Source organism: Chrysemys picta, chromosome 3 (assembly GCF_011386835.1).
Source record: "Chrysemys picta bellii isolate R12L10 chromosome 3, ASM1138683v2, whole genome shotgun sequence".
Taxonomy (NCBI): Eukaryota; Metazoa; Chordata; order Testudines; family Emydidae; genus Chrysemys; species Chrysemys picta.
This window is the reverse complement of record NC_088793.1, coordinates 6,869,299-6,890,642: the sequence shown is the minus strand read 5'-3', so window position 1 is coordinate 6,890,642 and position 21,344 is coordinate 6,869,299. Positions and strand designations below refer to the sequence as shown.

Sequence of the window (21,344 nt, the reverse complement as noted above, 5' to 3'; positions counted from 1 at the left end):
ACTCACAGTTCACCTTTCAGTATGACCTATTGTAGTCTACCCTTTAACCAGTTCCTTATACACCTCTCAATTCTCATATTAATCCCCATCTTTTCCAATTTAACTAATTTCCCATGTGGAACTTTAAATCCAGGGACATTAGTCTAAAGAAAATCAGTTGTTTTCTCAAAAGAAAGAGATCAGGTTGGTCTGGCACTATCTACCTTCTGTAAAACCCTGTTGTATTTTATCCCAATTCCTGTTTACCTCTATGTCCTTAACTACTTTCTCTTTCTTTTGTTCTAAGATCTTGCATACAACTGAGGTCAAACTAACTGTAGTTTTTCAGATCTCTTTTCCCCCCTTTCTTAAAAACCATCTACTATATTAGCAATCCTCCAATCATAGGGTATAACTCCCGAGTTTTCCAGATTCATTAAAGATCCTTGCTATTGGGCTTGTGATTTCATGTGCCAATTCCTTCAATATACTCGGATGGAGATTATCCAAACCCTCTGATTTAGTCCCCTAAAGCTTTTTAGTTTGACTTCCACCTCAGATGTGGTAATTTCTATTGTACTTCCATATCCTCATTTCCATTAGCCACCCTGCTACTACCCCTGAGCTCCTCATTTGCCTTATTAAAAACTCAGGCAAAGTATTTGTTTAGGTGTTGGGCCATGCCTAGCTTATCTTTGATCTCCGCCCATCCTCAGTGTTTAGTGGTCCTCCTTCTTCTTTCCTTGTTTTCTTTTTATTTATATGGCTACAGAACCTTTTACTATTGGTTTTAATTTTCTTTGCAAGGTCCAGCTCTGCTTGGCTTTGGGCAGTTCTCACTTTTCCCCTACACTTTCTGATTTCCAAGAGGTAGCTTTCCTTGCTGATCCTTCCTATCTTCCAGTCTTTGTAGGCTTTCTGCTTTCTCTTAATAATCTGTTTGATATGCTTGCTCATCCAGCTTGGTCTGGTAACGCTTCCCTACAAATTTTCCCCCTTGCTTGGGATCCAGGCTTCAGGTAGCTTCTGCAACTTTGATTTAAAGTAATCCCAAGCCTCCTTCACATTTAGATCATCCTTCAGTTCTTCAATCCAGTCCACTTTCCTAACTAATTCCCTTAATTTTCTAAAGTTTGCCCTTTTGACGTCGAGGACCCTAGTTGCAGATCTATTTTTGGTTTTCCCTCCATTTAGTTCAAACTGAATTAGCTCATGATCACTCGAACCAAGATTGTCCTCTACAACCAGTTCATCTCTGAGGTTCTCACTATACACGAATACTAAAATCTAAAATGGCATCACCTCTTGTGGGCTTGTTGACTCTTTGGTTAAGAAATCTGTCCGTGTATCACATCCAGGAAAATCTGGGCCCAACTATTATTATTAGCACTTGTCCTCCAATCTATACCTGGGAAGTTAAAGTCTCCCATAATCACACTATTCCCAGAAGTATTTATTTCACTAAAAACATTAAAGAGGTCTCTATCCAGAGCAAAATCAGATCCTGAGGTTTGTAGCAAACCCCCAGAACTAACCCAGTAGAGCCTCTGGTGGATTTCTTCCCCAAAGTGGTTTTGACCCAAAACAGACTCTGTTTTAGCCATTCCATCACTCCTAATTTCTTTGCAATCTGCCTCATCATTAATATACAAAGCTGCTCCACCACCTTTACCTTTAGTCCTGTCTTTCCTGAACAGCACATACCCTTCAATACCTGCACTCCAGTTATGACTACTATGCCACCATGTTTCTGATATCCCGGTAATATCCGATTTCACTTCCTGCACCAGGAGTTCTAGCTACTCAGTGTTGTTCCTCAGGCTCTTCGCATTGGTGTACAAACATCTTAACTGTTGCTGGTTGGCTTTGCCCAGCTTCCTCAACCAATTGGGTACAGTCATTCTACTGCCGGTATCGCCTGTCTGTTACCTTCACCGGTATTGACAGTATCTTTCCTGTTAATGTCCATTCTCCTACCTACTGCTGTATTCTTTTCCTCCTGGTCAATATTAGGATCAGGCGTGGAGATTATATGAGCATCTCCCAACCGTCTCCCCCAAGTTCCTAGTTTGTGCCAACCTCCATCCCAGAAGTCAATTTCCCTCCCTATTCAGGTGAAGTCCATCCCAAGAGAACAGTCCTCTCTCCATTACTGCCTCCCAGTGGTCAAACATCCCAATGTTCTCCTGATAGCACCACTGCCTGAGCTATCTGTTAAACATCATAATCTTCTCTCCCCTTCATTATCCTCCTTCAGGGACAGGTAAAATCCCACTGAAGATGAGCTTCCATTTCCTTAAGCATCTTCCCCAGTCTGCCACAGTCACCCTTGATGCGCTCCAGAAAGAATCTACCAGTATCATTTGTTCCCATGTGAAGGATAGTCAGTGGATTCTTTCCTGCTCCTGTTACGATCCTCTTCAGCCTTCGATCCACACCCCATATCTAGGGCCGGATTTCCAATTAGACACAATAGGCACAAGTCTTGGGGCAACAGCGTTCTAGGGATGTGCTAAGGATAATGTACATCCTGCAGCTTCCACATCCAGTCCTCTTCATTGTCTCTTCCATTCCTTGGGTCACTGCTGCCTTTCTATCGGTCATAACCTTCCCGCCTAAGCTCCTGTCAGGTGGAAACAAAAACAAACAAACACCAAACGCTCCCTCCTCAAGCTCCACTTATAAACGCCCACTCGAACTCCCCTGTTTTCCGTTCTGTTTGCTCGCTCCTGTGCCACTGACTGGCTGCTTTGCTGCCTTTATAGGGCCCCTAATCAGGGAAGTCCCACCTTCTAATTGGGGACGGCCCATCCCCTAAAGGGGGCTCTGCTATGATCAAAGGCTCTGTTTCTCTGCTAGCACACTGGCCCCTATCAGCCTCTGCAAACTGAAACAACCACTACCACCACACAACACACAAGAACTCACTCCCTTCCCCTAAGGAACAGGGGCTTGACTCCTCCCTTCTCCTCCAACACAACTCCCACTCAAATTCCACTGTTTTCAGCTCTGTTTGCTGGTTCCTGTGCACATCACTACAGCTAGGGCGTTCGCCTTGTTTCACAGACACTTCCTGGCACTCCTCCTAGGTTTAACTAGGGTGCCTGGACCAATCAGGGGCCATGAGGGAAGCTGTCAGTCTGGCCTTCCCAGGTGGTACTTCCTGTGGTGTTTATCTCCACAGGGTCTAGATCAGTGGTTCTGAAACATTTGTATTGGTGACCTCTTTCACACAGCAAGCTTCTGAGTGTGATCCCCCTTATACATTAAAAACACTTTTTATCATTTAACACTATTATAAATGCTGGAGGTGAATTGGGGGTTGGGAGTGGAGGCTGACTGCTCACAACCCCCCATGTAATGATCTCAACTCCCTGAGGGGTCACGGCCCCCAGTTTGAGAACCCCTGGTCTATACGGTAATACATGCAGGCCTACCAAGCCTGTTGGGTAGTGGTGCGGAGGTGTCAGCTGTCCTGTACACCCAGGTTCTAGTCCCCACAGAACCTCACGTCATGCTCCAGCAAGACTGGGGTTAGGGGAGCTGGTGGGGGACTCCACCAGGCTGGGTTAGCCAGGAGGGCCAGGGAACAGGTTTCTGCAGGACCCTGAGGCCAATGGGGAGCCTAGAGCCCTACCAAAGGAGGCTCGGTGTCTTTGCAGCCTGAGTGGGGCAGGGCTCCTCTCACCTGAATATGTTTGCGAACATGGGGTCGATTTTGTCGTAGATGGGCTGAGCCAGGGCGCTGTTGAGGTCTATGCGGGCGAAGACCCGAGATGCATATACACCATTCTTCTGGCACACAGCTTTCAGGGTCATGTGGAAGCCTTGGTAGCCAGTGTCTCGCTGGATAATTGGAAATACAGTTGTAATGAAATGGGTCTGGGATACATTACTTACAATTTGTATTCCAGTAGGACCTATAGACCGCGGCTGAGCTAGGGCCCCATTGTGTGGGGAGCTGTACATACACGCAGTGGAGCTGGAAGGTGTAATTTCCAGCTCACGTAGACATATCCATCCACACTAACTCTGATCCGTCCAAGACCCTAGGTACGTACTTGGGGCAGCTAACCCCCCTGCCCCCTGCCACCTGTGCCGACACTGCTACACTTCTATTTGTAGTGCATTCACTCGATCAGATGCCAGCTGCAGTGTAGATGCACCCATAATGAGCGACAGGCTCTGTCCTGAGGAGCTACTCTAACCCATGTGCTTTACACCGCAGCATTTGACTTTATCCCTCCACGGGAGAGGGGAGATACAGTGGGAGAGACATGGATCTTAGCTGGTTATTCTGTGTCTTTGCACACAGACATGCAGAGCGCAGGGCAGGACAACTCAGAAAGACCCAGAAACTTCCAGAACAGGGCATGGCAGTTACCTGATGAGCTCAGTAGTGGTTAAGAAGGCTGTGTAGCTTTGCAGGGCATACCCAAGTCACCTCTGAGAGCTGAGCTAATCAGAGAGTGGGGGGAAGGTTATAAATAGAGGAATTAAAAACAGCCCTGTGGACTCAGCAGCTGATCGAAGCAGGACCAAGAACTGAGGTTGCTGTGAGGGCTGGGTCCCATCCCTGCACCACTCAGGTCAGTGCTATTCCAGCTTTACTTACTAGGGCAATATTAGGATAATGTTGGTCCATAGTGTGACGTTGCACTCCATATGCTTTATAAAATATGCTTGGACTGTGAATATAATGTAACTGGAATATGCTTTATGCAAAAGGTCTCTTGTAAGGTATCATTACAAAGCTTATAATCTACTGAGTGTGTTAATCCTATTTGTATGAATGTATCATTCTTGTATCTGAAGTTAAAATATGAAGTATTACTCTGAAGTCTTATTGTAATTATGCAAAGTGTGGGCCATTAATGGTGGTTTAGAATCTTGATGGCTCCCGTTGACCTGGATAATCGGTTGTAAATGGCTCTGTTTACTTGTAAGCCTTCCTGTATACGGGGAGCCAGCCAGTGCGTAATGAAGTCTCACAAGACATATGAACATGTCACATGATACTGGAATCCATCTTAAACTTGGTGTTTTTCCATTTAGAAGGAGGGGTGGAAACCCAGAGAGAGACAAAGGATTCCCGCCTTATGCCAAAGCTATAAAAGGGGGTGGAACAGAACAAAGGGGGATGCAGTCATGAGAAATTCCGTAGTTACCACCTGAGCTGGAACTAACAAGAACTGTACCAGGGAAAGGATTGGGCCCAGACTAGAAGGAGTCTAGTCTGTGAAAGAAGCTTATTGGAACATCTCTGAGGGTGAGATTTACCCGTATTCAATTTCTTTACTGTATTAGGCTTAGACTTGCCTGTTTTGTTTTATTTTGCTTGGTAACTTACTTTGTTCTGTCTGTTATTACTTGAAACCACTTAAATCCTACTTTTTATACTTAATAAAATCATTCTTGTTTATTATTAAACCCAGAGTAAGTGATTAATACCTGGGGGAGCAAACAGCTGTGCATATCTCACTATCAGTGTTATAGAGGGCGGACAATTTATGAGTTTACCCCGTATAAGATTTATACAGAGTAAAACCAATGTATTTGGGGTTTGGATCCCATTGGGAGCTGAGTGTCTGGGTGCTGCAGAGAGGTGACCTGCTGAGCAGTTTTTGGTTAAAGTCTGCAGCTTTGGGGGCGTGGACCCGACGTGGGTCTGTGTTGCAGCAGGCTAGCATGTCTGGCTCAAGAAGGCAGGGTTCTGGAGTCCCAAGCTGGCAGGGAGGTTCAGAGGTAATCTCATCACATCAGGTGACAGTCCCAAGGGGCTCTCTGTGACCGAACCCGTCACACATAGAGGTGTGTTTTATGGACCTAGAAGGAGAGCTGGGGGTGGGGGAACATTTATTACCTTTAGTGGTGTAGCCCATAAAACTAACTTAGCCTTTTATTTTACTTAGCAGTAACTCAAGGAACCTACAGGCCTGTATCTTGTAAGGCATTGACTTAACCATGTTAGGATAAGTAAAGTAGGCCTATGACCCTTAGCATATATAAAATGGCCAGCAGTTCCCAGTTCGCCAAAATCTAGGGTAATAGCTTGCTCAAGAGAGGGAGTTGGTACTTAACGATACCAGGCAACTGCAGGAACACTGAACTGATACTGGGCTGGGATATTTTCAGATAGAATTGTTGGCAGATGTTTAACCACAAACTTGCTTTAGCAATAGGTGACATCTATGATAATGAGCTAAAAGGCATTAATATGTTTACCTATCGGATAAAGGCACCCCAATATTATGAGGGTGAGGAAGTCAGATTTGGACAGGGGAAGCTGGGCATCTGAATAAATATTCATGATAGTGCCCAGACCCTACAATAGGCCAAGCCACCATATAGTGGGCACTAGCTTTCCATCACTGACCCCTTAGCTCTTCATTGTTCTTATCTACCACCGACCTCTGGGTGTTGGGGGTCTGAACCATCAGACTCATTTGGCATGCCAGAGACAGAGCTATTCCTCTGTCTCTCACACCAGGTCCCCTAGGAGGGGTGTGAGTAGATGAGCATATGCAGGGGATGACACCACAGGTATCCCTAATGCTATTTTACTGCTATTTGTTTTTGTGGTTTGGAAGTTCCTTCTCTTCCTTGATTGTGTTAATAAAAGTGGCTAAGGCTTTGCTTTTCCCTCAGTGTGAGTGTCTTTGCCATGCACCCTGGGTTCCCTACAAGATATTGAACTTATTCATTTTAATTCCGTTGAGTCTGATTCTGGAATGAGAACCTATTACCCCCAGCTCATTAAATTCATAGCAAATGGCAATCAATGCCATTAACAGCCATTAAAGAATCAGGCTACAGAACCTGTGGCACTTACATTTGGCTCTCAGCTAACTGCTCTGAACTGGGATTCTGTCTCGGTTAGAGAGCACGAATGGGGCAGCACTTACTGAGGGGAGGGTCTGTGAATTCTTGCCCATGTTAGCTGGGTCTATGGGGAGAAGATGGTGCCCTATAGAATGAGAGGCTTGTAGAGATCCAGGGAATGGATATTTTATAGGCTGATCCCGATCCCTGCACCACTTTGGACACAGTCTACAGATTTGTGTTTCACCAGCAACTGAGAGGACCAGTCAGCTACTGCCCCAAGGGCTGGAAGCTGCTAGCTGGGGAGCTCCGCAGAGTGTTTGTTCGCTGCCAGGGTCTGAAGTGTTTGACAGGAGTGTTCTCGAGCTCTGAAGAGTCCAGGTGACACACACGACACACCACAGTCACACTGCAAAGACTGAGGGCTTGTCTACACTGGCACTTTACAGCGCTGCAACTTTCTCACTCAGGGGTGGGGAAAAAACAGTGCTGTAACGCGCCAGTGTAGACAGTGCGCCAGCGCTGGTAGCTACGCCCCTCGTGGAGGTGGGTTTTTTAGAGCGCCGGGAGAGCTCTGCCACGACTACACAAGCCACGTTAAAGTGCTGCCGTGGCAGGGCTTTAACGTTGCCAGCGTAGACAAGCCCTGAGAAACCATCTCTGAGAGGAGACCAGAGGCGGATGTGTTTTGATATGTGAGCTAAAGTACAGACAGTTACACTGAAACCTTATAGTGGAATGTTTGTAGCCGAAACAAAAGGGGGGCAGTCTGTATAAGCAGATTTACTGTCTAAGAGCTTTTGTTTAAAAGTTCTTCACAATATTCCAAATGCAATTACAATGTTGTATACAATTTACTGTGTGTTTTGTGAGCACTCAATGTTTGTTTTATCAATAAAGTGCTGGTGCTTCCTCAGGAAACGACTGGGAACTATGACCCTCCATTGATCAGGGTTTTACATACAATAGCCCCAGAGGTTACAGGAGAGAGGTCTGACTCTCTGTGATGCTTTCTGGAAAGACAGAGCTCTGGCCAGCGCGTCAGCCAAATGCCAAGCTGAGGTGCCGGAAGAAGGGGAGTGGAATAGATCTATACAGAATTTTGCCTAAGCACACCCTGCCCTCTCACTTACTGTCTTAATAGACTGACGAAGGAAGGATTATTATCTCTACCGTACAGATGAGGAGCACAGGCACAGAGACTAAGGCCTGGTCTACACCTAAAACGTAGATTGACGTAACCCCTGAGAGATGTAGTTAAGCTGACCTAAGCCTGGTGTAGACACTGTTAGGTAGATGAAGAATTCTTCTTTTGACCTCGCTACCACCTCTCAAGGGGGTGGATTAACTCCAGGATGGAAAAGCCCTTCTGTCGTAGTAGAAAGCGTCCACACTACAGTGACACAGGTCAAGTTGAGAAGCATCTTACTCTGCAAGTCATCCCACTGAGGGCTACTCAGGGGAGCAAAGTACTGAGTAAAGGTGGCAGAATGGAGCCCTATATTAATTTGGGGCTGGATTCCAATACCCTTACTCACTGAGTAGCGCCTTACCTCACAAGGAGTCCCATTGGTGTAAGTGGCTACTCCATGCAAATAAGAGGATCAGAATCTAGCCCATAACATGCTGCTCTCCTTTGGTGTCTTTTTTCCAGTGCCTTTCACAAACCTTAATTAATCCTCTCAGCACCCAATAATAATTCTTAGCCCTTATAGGACTTTCTGCCACAGATCTCAAAGCACTTCTCAAAAGTTAATAAGCAACAGGGAATCAAAGGTGGAGGCAGTTGCTGGCCAGAGAATGAAAGCTGCACACGAGGTCTAAATCAAGAGCTTGCTACTCACTGTAAGGAGCCGAGAGAATGCTTTTTGGTGAGATAATTTGGCTTGCTTCACGCCTTCGTTAAGGGGCTGTTCCAGCTGGGCAAAACATTTCTCAATCTCCTTCTCCAAAGCCTCGATCTTGTCCTCCACAAAGCCTTCCAAGCTGCTCTGCTGATAGTGATTCTGCAGTGGCAGAAGAGCAAAGGACACATCATTGCGCAGCTGACACTGGAGGCAAAATAAAGATACAGGCCAAGATTTCTTCTCGCTAGAAACCGCAGCGCAGGCCTGGGTTCGGTCAGCACCAGATGGGAGGCATCTAAAGAACACACTGTGCTGGAAGAGGTGGTGTCGCCAGTCCAGCCGGTGGTGCTCTGAGTCGGTAATGAACCAAAGCCCCAGCGTTGCATGATGCTGGAGGCCATGTGAAGGGACAGGTGGGAAACAGGGAGGTACAAGGTTTGGCTGCCTTTGCAGATAAAGCCAGTAGTAGTTTTAAACATCAATTATAGATGGGGGGGAAAAGAACAGAATCTCTGTATCTTTTTCCTACTTTCACTGCTTTACCCACCCACAGAACACAATGGGCAGAGAGATACGTTTTTGTCCCCCAGTGATATGGGTCCAGTGGTGAGCAATTGGGAGGTAGTGCTTGGTGTGACATCATCAAAAAGCCCAACCGGCCAAGTAGAGCATGGCCTTGGACAATGTGGGTGTGTCTCTCCTAGGGAAAATAGCATGTTTCAGCTCTGATGCAGTTTCACTGATGCTACCAATGGAGTAAGCTGTAGTGTAGAAAGGGTGCAGGGATTTCTACCATGTCATCATCTAGCCCTGCCCTAGGGACAGAACTCAGAGCCTCCTGCATGAAAAAATATAGTCCCTCTCCCTAGTTGGAACTACAGAACCATCCCCATTAGCTGTCAGCAGTATAGGGTCTATGGCACATAGATAAACAGCTCCAGCTCCGTCCATCGGGGGCAGTGGTGCATTTACACACTAGCCAGCTCATTACTAGATTTTTGGAGCAGATTTGCATTTGTTTCCTGCTAGGAACCATGGGGCGAGTGGCCCGGTTCAAAGGAGCAGGGATGGAACGGGGAGAAGGCAGAGTGCAGGGAAACTGCTGCAGTGGGAAGAGAGGGGACTATTCACTGCACCATCACTGTGCTAATAGTGAAGCAGATTGTAGCGCCCAAAGCTCTTCCAGCCGTACCACCGTGTCTCGTGTGGAGTTGAAATTCTCAGCCAGCAGGACAATGCTGAGAGCCTCTGTCACATAATCCACCAGCAGCTTCTTCTTCTCTTTCAGAAAGATATTCCTGATGTACTCTCTCAGCTTGGGGATCTCTGGAATAGCACAGAGAGGCAGAGTTAGTCCTGGTCTACACCGAGGATGACCTAGCCATGGCGCTCAGGGCTGTGAAGAATTCCACTCCCTGTGTGATGTAAGTAAGATCAACCTAACCTCCACTGTACATACGAACGGCCATATTGGGTTAGACCAAAGGTCCATCTAGCTCAGTATCCCATCTTCCTTTTTTTGTTTTATACCTGCTGCCTATTAATTTCATTTGATGACCCCTAGTTCTTGTGTTATGAAGAGTAAAAAACACTTCCTTATTTACATTCTCCACACCAGTCATGATTTTATAGACCTCTATCATATCTCCCCTTAGCCGTCTCTTTTCCAATCTGAAAAGTCCCAGTTTTATTAATCTCTCCTCATATAGAAACTGTTCCATACCCTTAGTCATTTTTGTTGCCCTTTTCTGTACCTTTTCCAATTCCAATATATCTTTTTTGAGATGGGGCAACCAGATCAGCACGCAGTATTCAAGATGTGGGTGTGCCATGGATTTATATAGTGGCAATATGATATTTTCTGTCTTATTATCTATCCCTTTCTTAATTATTCCCAGCATTTTGTTCGCTTTTTTGACCGCTGCTGCACATTGAGTGGATGTTTTCAGAGAACTATCCACAATGCCTCCAAGATCTCTTTCTTGAGTAGTAACAGTTAATTTAGACCCCATTATTTTATATGTATAGTTAGGATTGTTTTCCAATGTGCATTACTTTGCATTTATCAACACTGAATTTCATCTGCCATTTTGTTACCCAGTCACCCAGATTTGTAAGATCCATTTGTAACTCTTCACAGTCTGCCTGGGACTTAACTGTCTTGAGTAGTTTTGTATCATCTGCAAATTTTGCCACCTCACTGTTTACCCCTTTTTCCAGGTCATTTATGAATATGTTAAATAAGACTGGTCCCAGTACAGACCCCTGGGGGAAACCACTATTTATTTCTCTCTATTCTGAGAAATGACTATTTATTCCTACCCTTTGTTTCCCATCTTTTAACCAGTTACCGATCCATGAGAGAACCTTCCCTCTTATTCCATGACAGCTTACGTTGCTTAAGAGCTTTTGGTGAGGGACCTTGTCAAAGGCTTTCTGAAAATCTAAATACACAATATCCACTGGATCCCCTACATGCTTGTTGACCCCCTCAAAGAATTCTAGTAGACTGGTGAGGCATGATTTCCCTTTACAAAAGGGAACCATGTTGACTCTTCCCCAACAAATCACGTTCATCTATGTGTCTGACAATTCTGTTCTTTACTATAGTTTCAATCAGTTTTCCCGATACTGAAGTCAGGCTTACTGGCCTGTAATTGCCGGGATCACCTCTGGAGTGCTTTCTAAAAATTGGTGTCACATTAGCTATCCTCCAATCATCTGGTACAGAAGCGGATTTAAATGATAGGTTATAGACTACAGTTAGTGGTTCTGCAATTTCACATTTGAGTTTCTTCAGAACTCTTGGGTGAATACCATCTGATCCTGGTGACCTATTACTGTTTAGTTTATCTGTTTGTTCCAAAACCTCCTCTAATGACACCTCAATCTGGAACTGTTCCTCAGATTTGTCACCTAAAAAGACTGGCTCAGCTTTTGGAATGTCCCTCACATCCTCAGCCGTGAAGACGGTAGACACAGCTGGGTCAACAGCCGAGCTACCACCTCTCGAGGGGATGACTTTGCTACAGCAAAAGAAAAACCCCTTCCATTGCTGAAGCGAGAGTCTACACTACAGCATGTCAGCAATGTAGCTGCAGCGGCAGTGCTTGTAGTATAGACATATCCTTAGAAATGTGGTAGGAGACATTCCTCCAGCAGGATGTTCAGATGGGGGAACATTGCTCCGGCAGAGCTTCCCGTCAGTGAACACAGGGCTGGATTAAGGCCTAGGCCTCGGACCCCAGCTCCAGGACCCGTGTGATTACATCAGAATCCCAGTCTGTATTTACAAAAAGTAAAGTCTTTGTTCCTCACAGTTGTGAAGAATAGCTTGGAAACAGGTTCAGTAACATCTGCCTGAATCTGCACAGAGCCTGAACCAATTGCTGTGAGGGTGGGCACTGCCCCATGCATTTCAGTGGGGCTGTTAACCCCACTGCTCTGGAGGGCTCTCCGAACTCCAGCCCAGCAGAGGGCTCTGTGCGTAGCAGGAGTGGAAAAGTGCAGACAGCTTGACCCATCCAAACAGAAACACAGAGAGCAGAGGGGACTCCTGTTAACACTCACGCTGCTCCTGAGGAGAGGGGCATCGTGCAGTCATGCCTGGTGGGAAGAAGTAGACTCTCTTGGCTATTAAGCCAAAGGGCCTATTGCTAAGTAAAGGCTTATTATCAAGTGAACCAACCGCTTTGCAAGCTTTATGAATAGTTCGTAATAATGATGTTTAGTTGTGTAACCTTTATTCAAAGTGGAAAATTTAATTTAGTGGGAGTGGAAAGTTTAGTTGCTTGAGGTTTAGCACAACAGCCTGTTTATCAGAACAAGTGCTTTAATGGCAAGATGGACTGACCGCATTAGTATGGGAAGTTTGGATATTGCAATATACATTTGGAAATTTGCAACATGCCTTATTGTGATAGACTCAAGGAGTTCAATCTATTTAGCTTAACAAGGAGAAGGTTAAGGTTTACCTTAGAGTCTGTAAGTATCTACATGGGGAATAAATATTTGATAATGGGCTCTTCAGTCTAGCAGACAAAGCTGTAACGTGATCCAGTGGCTGGAAGTTAAGCTAGACAACTTCAGAGTAGAAATAAGGTGCACGTTTTTAACATTGGGGGTCATTAACCACTGGAACAACTGTGGATTCTCGCTCACTGTAAATGTTTGAATCAAGTGCTGTATAAAAGCTAGGTATTATTACTGGATGTTCTGCGGAAGGGTGGGCTCTAGTTCAAACCCAGCTACTGGACTTGGAGTGGGAATTACTCCGGCGCAGTCCTATGACCTGCGTTATGCAGGAGGTCAGACTAGATGATCACAATGGTCCTTCTGGCCCTCACATCTGTGAAACTCTGCCTCAGACACTCTGGGAGCAGAGGGGGCCCTCCTGGCACTATCACTTTAGGTGGCAGGTTGGGGAAACTGTAGGGGTGGAGCCATGATACCCCCCTCCCCAGGTCATGATGTGCTTAGGGCTCCAGGCTGCTTCAGTATGAACCTGGGTGAACGTTCCGTCTATAGAACGTCTCTTGTTTCAGTTGAGAAACGTGGAGGAAAAGCTGGTGTCTCAGAAACTCAGGGACCTACAAATTGCCTGCTGCAGATCTGAGCAGGGCAGCGGTGGCGGTTTGTGCAGGTGTAACCCACCAAGACCACTTAGAGAGAGATAAAATGGGTCTGCTCTACAGCCTTAGCCAACAGCCAGTTGGCTTTTAATTCATGCGGCAGAGGCTCATGAACTATGCTCCAGAGGTCCCCAGTTCGATCTCGCCGATGACCAGGGTCTGTCAGTGTTACACAGGGATCTGCGTATGGAGGCAGAAGCTACACAACGTTGGGAAAGGAAAAGGGGAAGCAACACAAAGAAGGAAACAGGGGGCTGAGAAGCAGAGCTAAGCTTTGCTATCAACAACACATGTAGTGCTGTGTCCTCTGAATGCCGCCTCTCCTGCAGCTTCCGGGCTGGCTGTGTGACAAGCAAGGAAGGTTGCGGCTGTGCAATGACAGGTACATGGGGTATTGAACCTCCAGCACTCAGGCGTGAGCCCCTGTAGTTTGAAGGATGAAGTCCTCTCCCTGGCCCTGTCGCAGTGTTATACCCCCTGAGGCTCAGGCAGAGACAGGGATTCACAGCACACACAGCAGTGACATCAATGCCCACAACCTCTGCTTTGCCAGAGGGCCAATGCAGGGGCAGTGCTAGCTGCAGAGGTGGTGTTGCTGGAACAGCTGAGGGATACGCTAATACAGGGCATTGTTCCCTGGGCAGCCCCCATCTCCTGGAGAGCCCTGGCTGCAATGGAGAAGGTGCCTCCCCTGCAGGAACCCCACAGAAGGGCGCTGGTGGCAACAGCACTTACCTCCCCTTGGGACGATGCCTCCCTCTGGCTGCAGGGGCCAGGCTGGGGCATGGGCATGGAATTTACAACACCCTGGGCCAGCTTTAGTGAGTCTGATCCTTGATCATTAACAGGTAAAGGTTCTCTAGCCTTCAACTGCAAGTTAAACTCCTGTTCAGGGCACCAAGATGCCAGGATTCTGGATTCAACAGTGGACGGGTCCAGCAGAACAACTGGGTCCCATGTAACAAAGCAGCATATGGTGGGGGCTGTAGGGGAGGGCTACTGAGATGTCAAGGGAAGGGACTGGACAGGGGGCCTATAGAGGTTTGGGCTGGAAGAAAGGTGGGGTCACTGGTGGAAGAGAAGCCAGAAGTGGGGCTCTCAGATGGCCATTGAGGTTCAGGCCCTCTCCAGAGGTGCCAAGCACCTGCAACCCCCATAGATTTCTGTGTCTGCAGTGCACTGAGACTCAGAGCTGTGGATTCAATTTTGGCTCTGCCACAGATACCCCGTGTGACCTTGGCCAAGTCACTTAATCTCTGAGCCTCAGTTCCCCATTAAAACAGACAGTGACACTCACTTTATTTGTCAAATTTATTTAGATCAGCTCTTTATGGGAGGGACTGTCTCTTATTATGTGCATGTAGATCGCCCAGCACCACAGAGTCCCAATTGTGGTTTTAGCTTTGTAATACAATTGTAACACAGGTGTAATTGTAATACAAATAATAACAATACATATAATCCCCACAGTTTGGGGAAAGCGTCTGCACATTTAGATGCGGCTTTGAACCAAATTCCTGCATCAGTGGCGTGTGCCCATCACCAGTAAGAGATGCAGAGTCAGCACTCTGAGCAATGAAGCATTAGCAATTCATATGTTACCTGTCTCTTCCTTATTCATATACTTCTTCCGCCAGTATTCTTTAGCACTGACCGTGTAAACGAGATCAGCCTTGTTCAGAATTTCTGAGTCACTCGGCAGTATTCTCTAAAAAACAAAAACAAACAAACAAACCCCCCCACACACACACAGATTATGTAAAAAGTGGGGTTATTGAAGCAGCTTCAGAAAATTCATAAGAACATAAGAGCGGCCAGACTGGGTCAGACCAATGGTCCATCTAGCCCAGGATCCTGTCCTCTGACAGTGGCCAATGCCAGGTGCCCCAGAGGGAATGAGCAGAACAGGTAATCATGAAGTGATCCATCCCCTGTCGCCTATTCCCAGTTTCTGGCAAGTTCTATTGTCACTGCAGAATTCTGCCACAGATAGCCAATACGTGGTGCAGTGAGTGTGAATTTAATCAGTTGCGTATCCTCAACTACCCCATTCATATCAGGATCCAGTTCAAAACTGCGCTCCCTCCCTCCCTCCCTTTAGCAGCAAACTCCTCTGTCTGGTCACACAATCTCACCATTACTGGGGCGAGAGAGAGCCCCTTCCTCTGCAGCTTGTGCCCCCAAGAACAGCCTTGTGAAATCTCTGCCTCATCAATGTCCCAGCTCATCTCTCTCCCTTTCTGAGGCCTCCTTCCCTCTCTCCCTACGTTACCGGCTTTGTTTAAGGAATGCTTTGTGCTGCAGACAAACAGTGCATCTTAAATCCCTAATTCTGTATTACTGTGAAACGATTGGATTTGGGATGTCAATTTTTCATTGAGCAAACACCGAATCGAGGATCAGCTTTGTCTGGACACTGACTTTAATGCCTGGATCCCTTATTTGTGACTCAGAATCAAACCACAGAGGATGGGCAGCTCCAAACACACACGTTTTTATCACTGGATGGGATTTTCAGAAGTGCCTAACAAGGCTAGGCAACTAGCTCCCATTGGATGTTGACAGTAATTAGGCACCTGAAGGCCAAGACAGAGCTGGCCCCAGAATTCAATAGGGCTTAGACCTTTGTGAGTTGACATCAAGGTTTTTATAATATAGTTGAGACCATGTAGAAATCACCACATCTCATGGAAAAATATTTACTTATAAATGTTAGTCCAAGGACCATCACATTTACTATTGAAATATACTAGGAATAGGTTTCCAACAACTAGAAAACCCAGTGTTATACTTTACCCCGAGCTTTGTCTTCAGTCCTTTGATTTTCTTCCCTTTCACGAATGCGTTCCTCTCTAAAATGGCATCGTGTCTGGTTTCTATAGGTTTCTACATTTGGAAAGACAATGAAAGTTACTATAGGTAGCCCCCAAAATGCTTTCATAGATTTTAAAGCCAGCAGACACCATCTAATCTGGCTTTCAACATAACACAGGGCAAACTTCACCCTGGAATTTCTGCATCAAGCCCAGAACTTCTGTTTGAGCTAGAGCAGATCTTTTAGGGCTTGTCTACATCAACCAGTAATGCCAACTACAGGGATGTGATTTCTAGAGCCCACTAATATGTTGCACATTAACTGGCCCATGTGGACCCTGCCAGCGTGGACTAGAAGTTCCCTAGTGTGCTTTTAACACACTGCTGTTAACCTGGATTAACAGTCAACATGGATTTGTCAAGAACAAATCATGTAAACCGAATCTAGCAGCTTTCCTTGATAGGATAACAAGCCTTGTGGATGGGGGAAGTGGTAGATGTGGTATATCTTGACTTTAGTAAGGCTGTTGATACTGTCTCGCATGACCTTCTCATAAACAAACTAGGGAAACACAGCCTAGATGGAGCTACAATAAGGCGGGTGCCTAACTGGTTGGAAAACCGTTCCCAGAGGGTAGTTATCAGTGGTTCACAGTCAAGCTGGAAGGGCATATAGAGTGGGGTCCCACAGGAATTGGTCCATGGTCTGGTTCTCTTCAATATCTTCATCAGTGATTTAGATAATGGCATAGAGAGTACACTTAAAGTCGGCGGACAGTACCAAGCTAGGAGGGTTTGCAGGTGCTTTGGAGGATAGGATTAAAATTCAAAATGATCTGGACAAACTGGATGTAAGGGGGCTGCTGGCCCCCCACTGACACTTAGTGGGGGTTTTGGCTGGCCTCTCCCAGTACCAAAGGAAAGGGGAAGGGACGAAGAGAAATCAGGATCCTGAGACTGATGGTCCCCAGGGCCAATGGGGAGAGGCCAATGCTCCATGTCAGCCTGATTGACAAGACAGGCCGGCCAATGAGGGAGCCAGGAGCCCAGGGTCCTGTCCTCCGTGTGAGGGGAGCTGCCTGAGGCAGAGGGGGGCTGAGTTAAGGGGAGAGCAGCAGCCAGAGCTGGGCTGGGAAGCTGAGTCGCGCCGGCCAGAGCCAGAGGGGCAGCTCAGAGAGCTGAGCTGGAGGCGGGCTGGGGCAGGCCGGAGCCGGGTGCGGTGAGCGGCTGGGGAGAGCGAGGGGGGCCCCGGGCAATGGGCCCAGTACAGGGAGACGCCCCCAGTGAAGAGGCCGGGCAGGCCAGACTTGGGGGGATCGTAACCCTGACAGGGTGGGGGCCACGCTGGGAAGCAGGGCCCTGCCACCTAGAGCCTGAGGGCGTGTGGCCACCGCCAGAGCAAGTGTCGACCCGCAGCGTCCCTGCAGCACAGCCAGGGCCTGGGCAGAGCCTGGGCAGGGTGAGGAACAGACTGAGCTGCCCGGACGTTCCAGCGACGCTGGTTGTGGTGCCCCTGTGCCCACAGAGCGGGGTGACAGGTTTTCCTTTAACCTTTCCCAGTTTTCCCTCATTGTTTTAATTGTCTGCTGTTTAATAAACTGTATTTGCTTTGAGCTCTATGCAGTGATCAGTGGGTCAGAGAAACATCCAGTGCAGGGAGCACGCCCTGGAGTGGGGACACCCTAGCCCCTGGCCTAAGTGACCAGGACAAGTTTGGGGGTCGAGCCCCCCAGGAATGCTGGGTCCAGCCTTGTCGGGGTTACGAGGACTCTGCCACCCAGGAGAGTGGAAGGGGAGTCCCCCAGGTCAGGCAGGCCTGTGGGTAAAGGGAGCTGGAGCAAGGACTCAGATCCTTTGGGTAGCCGATTCCACTGGGGCAGTGTAAAAGCCAGGAAAGTTCCCCACAATGGTGGGACCATTCACCCGCTTACATGGAGAAATGGTCTGAAGTGAATAGGATGAAATTCAATAAGGACAAATGCAAAATACTCCACTTAGGAAGGAACAATCAGTTTCACACATACAAAATGGGAAATGACTGCCTAGGAAGGAGTACTACAGAAAGAGGTTTGGCGATCATAGTGGATCACAAGGTAAATATGAGTCAACAGTGTAACACCGCTGCAAAAAAAGTGATCATTCTAGGATGTAATGGCAGGAGTATTGTAAGAAAGACGAGAAGTAATTCTTCTGCTCTACTCAGCACTTATAAGGCCTCAGCTGGAGTACTGTGTCCAGTTCTGGGCACCACATTTCAGGAAAGATGTGAACAAATTGGAGAAAGTCCAGAGAAGAGCAACAAAAATGATTAAAGGTCTACTTGTGAAGTAACTCCCTTCTCTTCATGTGTCGGTATAATAATGCCTGCATCTGTAATTTTCACTTCATGCATTTCTCAGCGCTCCCATGTACAGGGACTGTCTTATTGCTCCAGTTTTACAGCTGGAGAAGCTAAGGGGAACAGAGGTTAAGTGACTAACCCAAGGACACACAACGAGTCTGTTACAAAGATGGGAGGAGAACAAGAGACTTCATGGCTCTCATGCCACTGCACCAGGCCTCTCTTAGGATATTTACCCCATTCCAGCTGATGATCAACTTCCTCCCTGAACTACAAATGCCGATAGCTCTTGTAATTTTATCCTGATTGTGGGCTAAACTGTCTTTTTCTTACCCACCCAAAGCGAATGGGGGCCTCACATGTGTAGGGTGAGCAGGTGATACCTAGACTGGGCCCATGGATGCTATAAATTAACCCTGCAGCTCCTCTTACAGTAATCAGGACTCTTGCTGGAACACCCCATTGTATTAGGCAGTCCTAGTGGATGACATCCATCTTTAGAAGATAAATCAGTGACCTCTCATTTTTGTTCATGGAGAGTTCATTTTTAAGACTATAACTTATTTTTTAAAAAAAGTCTGCAAATACTCACATGTTTCTCTTTTCTTTCCCTGGAAAAAAATTAAAATGACACATTTAATCAGGTATGGCAAACATCAAAAATCTTATCATGCCCATTGCACATAACTACGTGCAGGGGGTTATGGGAAGGTGACAATACACAGTCTGGAAGGTAGGAAATGGGCTTTAGCATGTTCATAAGTATTGCAGACTGGATCAGACCCAAGGTCCATCTAGCTCAACATCCTGTCTCCGGCAGTGGCCAGCACCAGATGTTTCAATGGAAGGTGCAAGAATCACTGTAGAAAGCAACCATAGAATGACCTGTTTCTTCCTAACCCCCTGTGACACAGAAGTGAATTGGTGCTTCGCAACTCTTGTCAGGTCTGACATACTTGCTACACCTCACACACTGTCATCATGATATATATCCAAAAGGTGGCCCGTAATATATCATTAATACTCTTGCTTTATGTACATACATATGGTCAACCCACAAAACTTTACAGATGGGCAGGAAATATGTGACTAAAATGTGTGTAAACCAGGCACATCAGGGGAAACTGATAAGTTTTCTCCAGACAAAGGAAAGAGGCTGACATCTCAGACCAGGTGGGTCCAATTCAATGGTCTATTCATTTGTATCTGAGGTTGCAGGAAGAGATCATTTGCATTGTAAAAATCACCAGCAAGAGAGAAGACAGCCTGGAATTTACAGCAGACAGACTGGCAGCCACACCCAGCAGGAGAAAGGAACCTTATGTGGGAATACATTTCAAAGGTTTACTGTTCTATAAAGAGAGGGGGCGCAAACCCCTAAATGATAGATCACTTAGGGGATTCAAGAGCCCAAAGCTCTTGAAATAAGAGGTTACTTCCTGTACTGGAAGTTCTTCAAGATGTGTGGTCCCTAGATGTATTCCACACATAGGTGTACATCCGCGCTGTGCACGTGAGTCCTGATTTTTTCCAAGCAGTGTCTGTTGACCTGCATGTGCGGTATGTCCTTTTGTGCTCCCGACTGAGAGTGTAAGGGGCACTGCAGGTCAGCACTACTCCAGTTCCTCCGCTTACTGCACTACGGTGAAGTCCGAAGCAGAGGGACAGGAGGGCCGGTAGTGGAACACAGCTAGGGACCACACATCTCAGAGAACCTCCAGTACAGTAAGTAACATCCTCTTCTTCGAGTGATGGGCCCTAAGTGTATTTCACACATGGGGGACTTGTGAGCACTGATCAGTGTGGTGGTGAGAGCAAGGGGGCTTATTGTAGAGTCATCTGCAATACAGTTCATCCCATGGCCGATTTCTTCCTAAATCCCCTGTGACACACACCCCCGTTGGTGGTTCAACACTCAATGCTCTGGTCGGTGGGGCTGTGAGCTCCTGGGGAAGTGCAGCTGCAGAGCCACGGCCTGACCCGGTTCTCTGTGCTGCGCGGTGGCGTGGCAGCCTGTCCTGGTGCTCTGGGCGGTGCGGCTGAAGCGCCGCCAGCCACCGGTGCTCCAGGCAGTGCGGTAAGGGGGCAGAGGAGTTCGGGGTGGTGGTCAGGGGGCGGGGGTGTGGATAGGGGTCAGAGGGCAGGGAACATGGGAGCAGCAGTTCCGGGGGGCAGTCAGGAATGAGAGGAGGGGTTGGATGGGGCGGTGGGGGGCAGTCAGGGGCGGGGAGTCTGGGGCCAGTCAGGGGACTGGGAGGATGGGGGGTGGATGGGGCAGGAGTCCCGGGGGGGCCGTCAGGGGGCGAGAAGCAGGTGGGGGGGTCGGATGGGGGCGTTGACCAGGCCATGCCTGGCTATTTGGGGAGGCACAGCCTCCCCTAACCGGCCCTCCATACAATTTTGGAAACCCGATGTAGCCCTCAGGCCAAAAAGTTTGCCCGCCCCTGCCCTAGGTCCTTTTCTGCAGAACTGCTGCCTAGCCATTCGGTCCCTAGTCTGTAGCAGTGCATGGGATTCTTCCGTCCTAAGTGCAGGACTCTGCACTTGTCCTTGTTGAACCTCATCAGATTTCTTTTGGCCCAATCCTCCTATTTGTCTAGGTCCCTCTGTATCCTATCCCTACCCTCCAGCGTATCTACCACTCCTCCCAGTTTATAGAGTCATAGATTCTAGGACTGAAAGGGACCTCGAGAGGTCATCGAGTCCAGTCCCCTGCCCGCATGGTATCTGCAGTATCATCTGCAAACTTGCTGAGGGTACAATCCACGCCATCCTCCAGATCATTATTGAAAATATTGAACAAAACCGGCCCCAGGACCGACCCTTGGGGCACTCCGCTTGATACCGGCTGCCAACTAGTCATGGAGCCATTGATCACTACCCGTTGAGCCCAATGATCTAGCCAGATTT

General features: G+C 47.4%; 1 protein-coding gene and 1 long non-coding RNA gene across 2 annotated transcripts in view; both read right to left on the bottom strand.

Moving 5' to 3' along the window:
• LOC135982137 (uncharacterized) overlaps positions 1–21,344 on the bottom strand; it is a 530,422-nt gene that overhangs the window by 42,617 nt on the left and 466,461 nt on the right. The window lies entirely within an intron of this gene.
• The window catches only part of NUGGC (nuclear GTPase, germinal center associated), a 126,996-nt gene that overhangs the window by 17,504 nt on the left and 88,148 nt on the right, over positions 1–21,344 (bottom strand). The window contains exons 6-11 of the mRNA XM_065587428.1: positions 19,027–19,045; positions 16,076–16,165; positions 14,882–14,987; positions 9,841–9,974; positions 8,646–8,807; positions 3,668–3,825 (exon numbers count right to left, since the gene is read on the bottom strand). Coding sequence (XP_065443500.1) covers positions 3,668–3,825; positions 8,646–8,807; positions 9,841–9,974; positions 14,882–14,987; positions 16,076–16,165; positions 19,027–19,045 — 669 coding nt within the window. The remainder of the gene's footprint in view (positions 1–3,667; positions 3,826–8,645; positions 8,808–9,840; positions 9,975–14,881; positions 14,988–16,075; positions 16,166–19,026; positions 19,046–21,344) is intronic.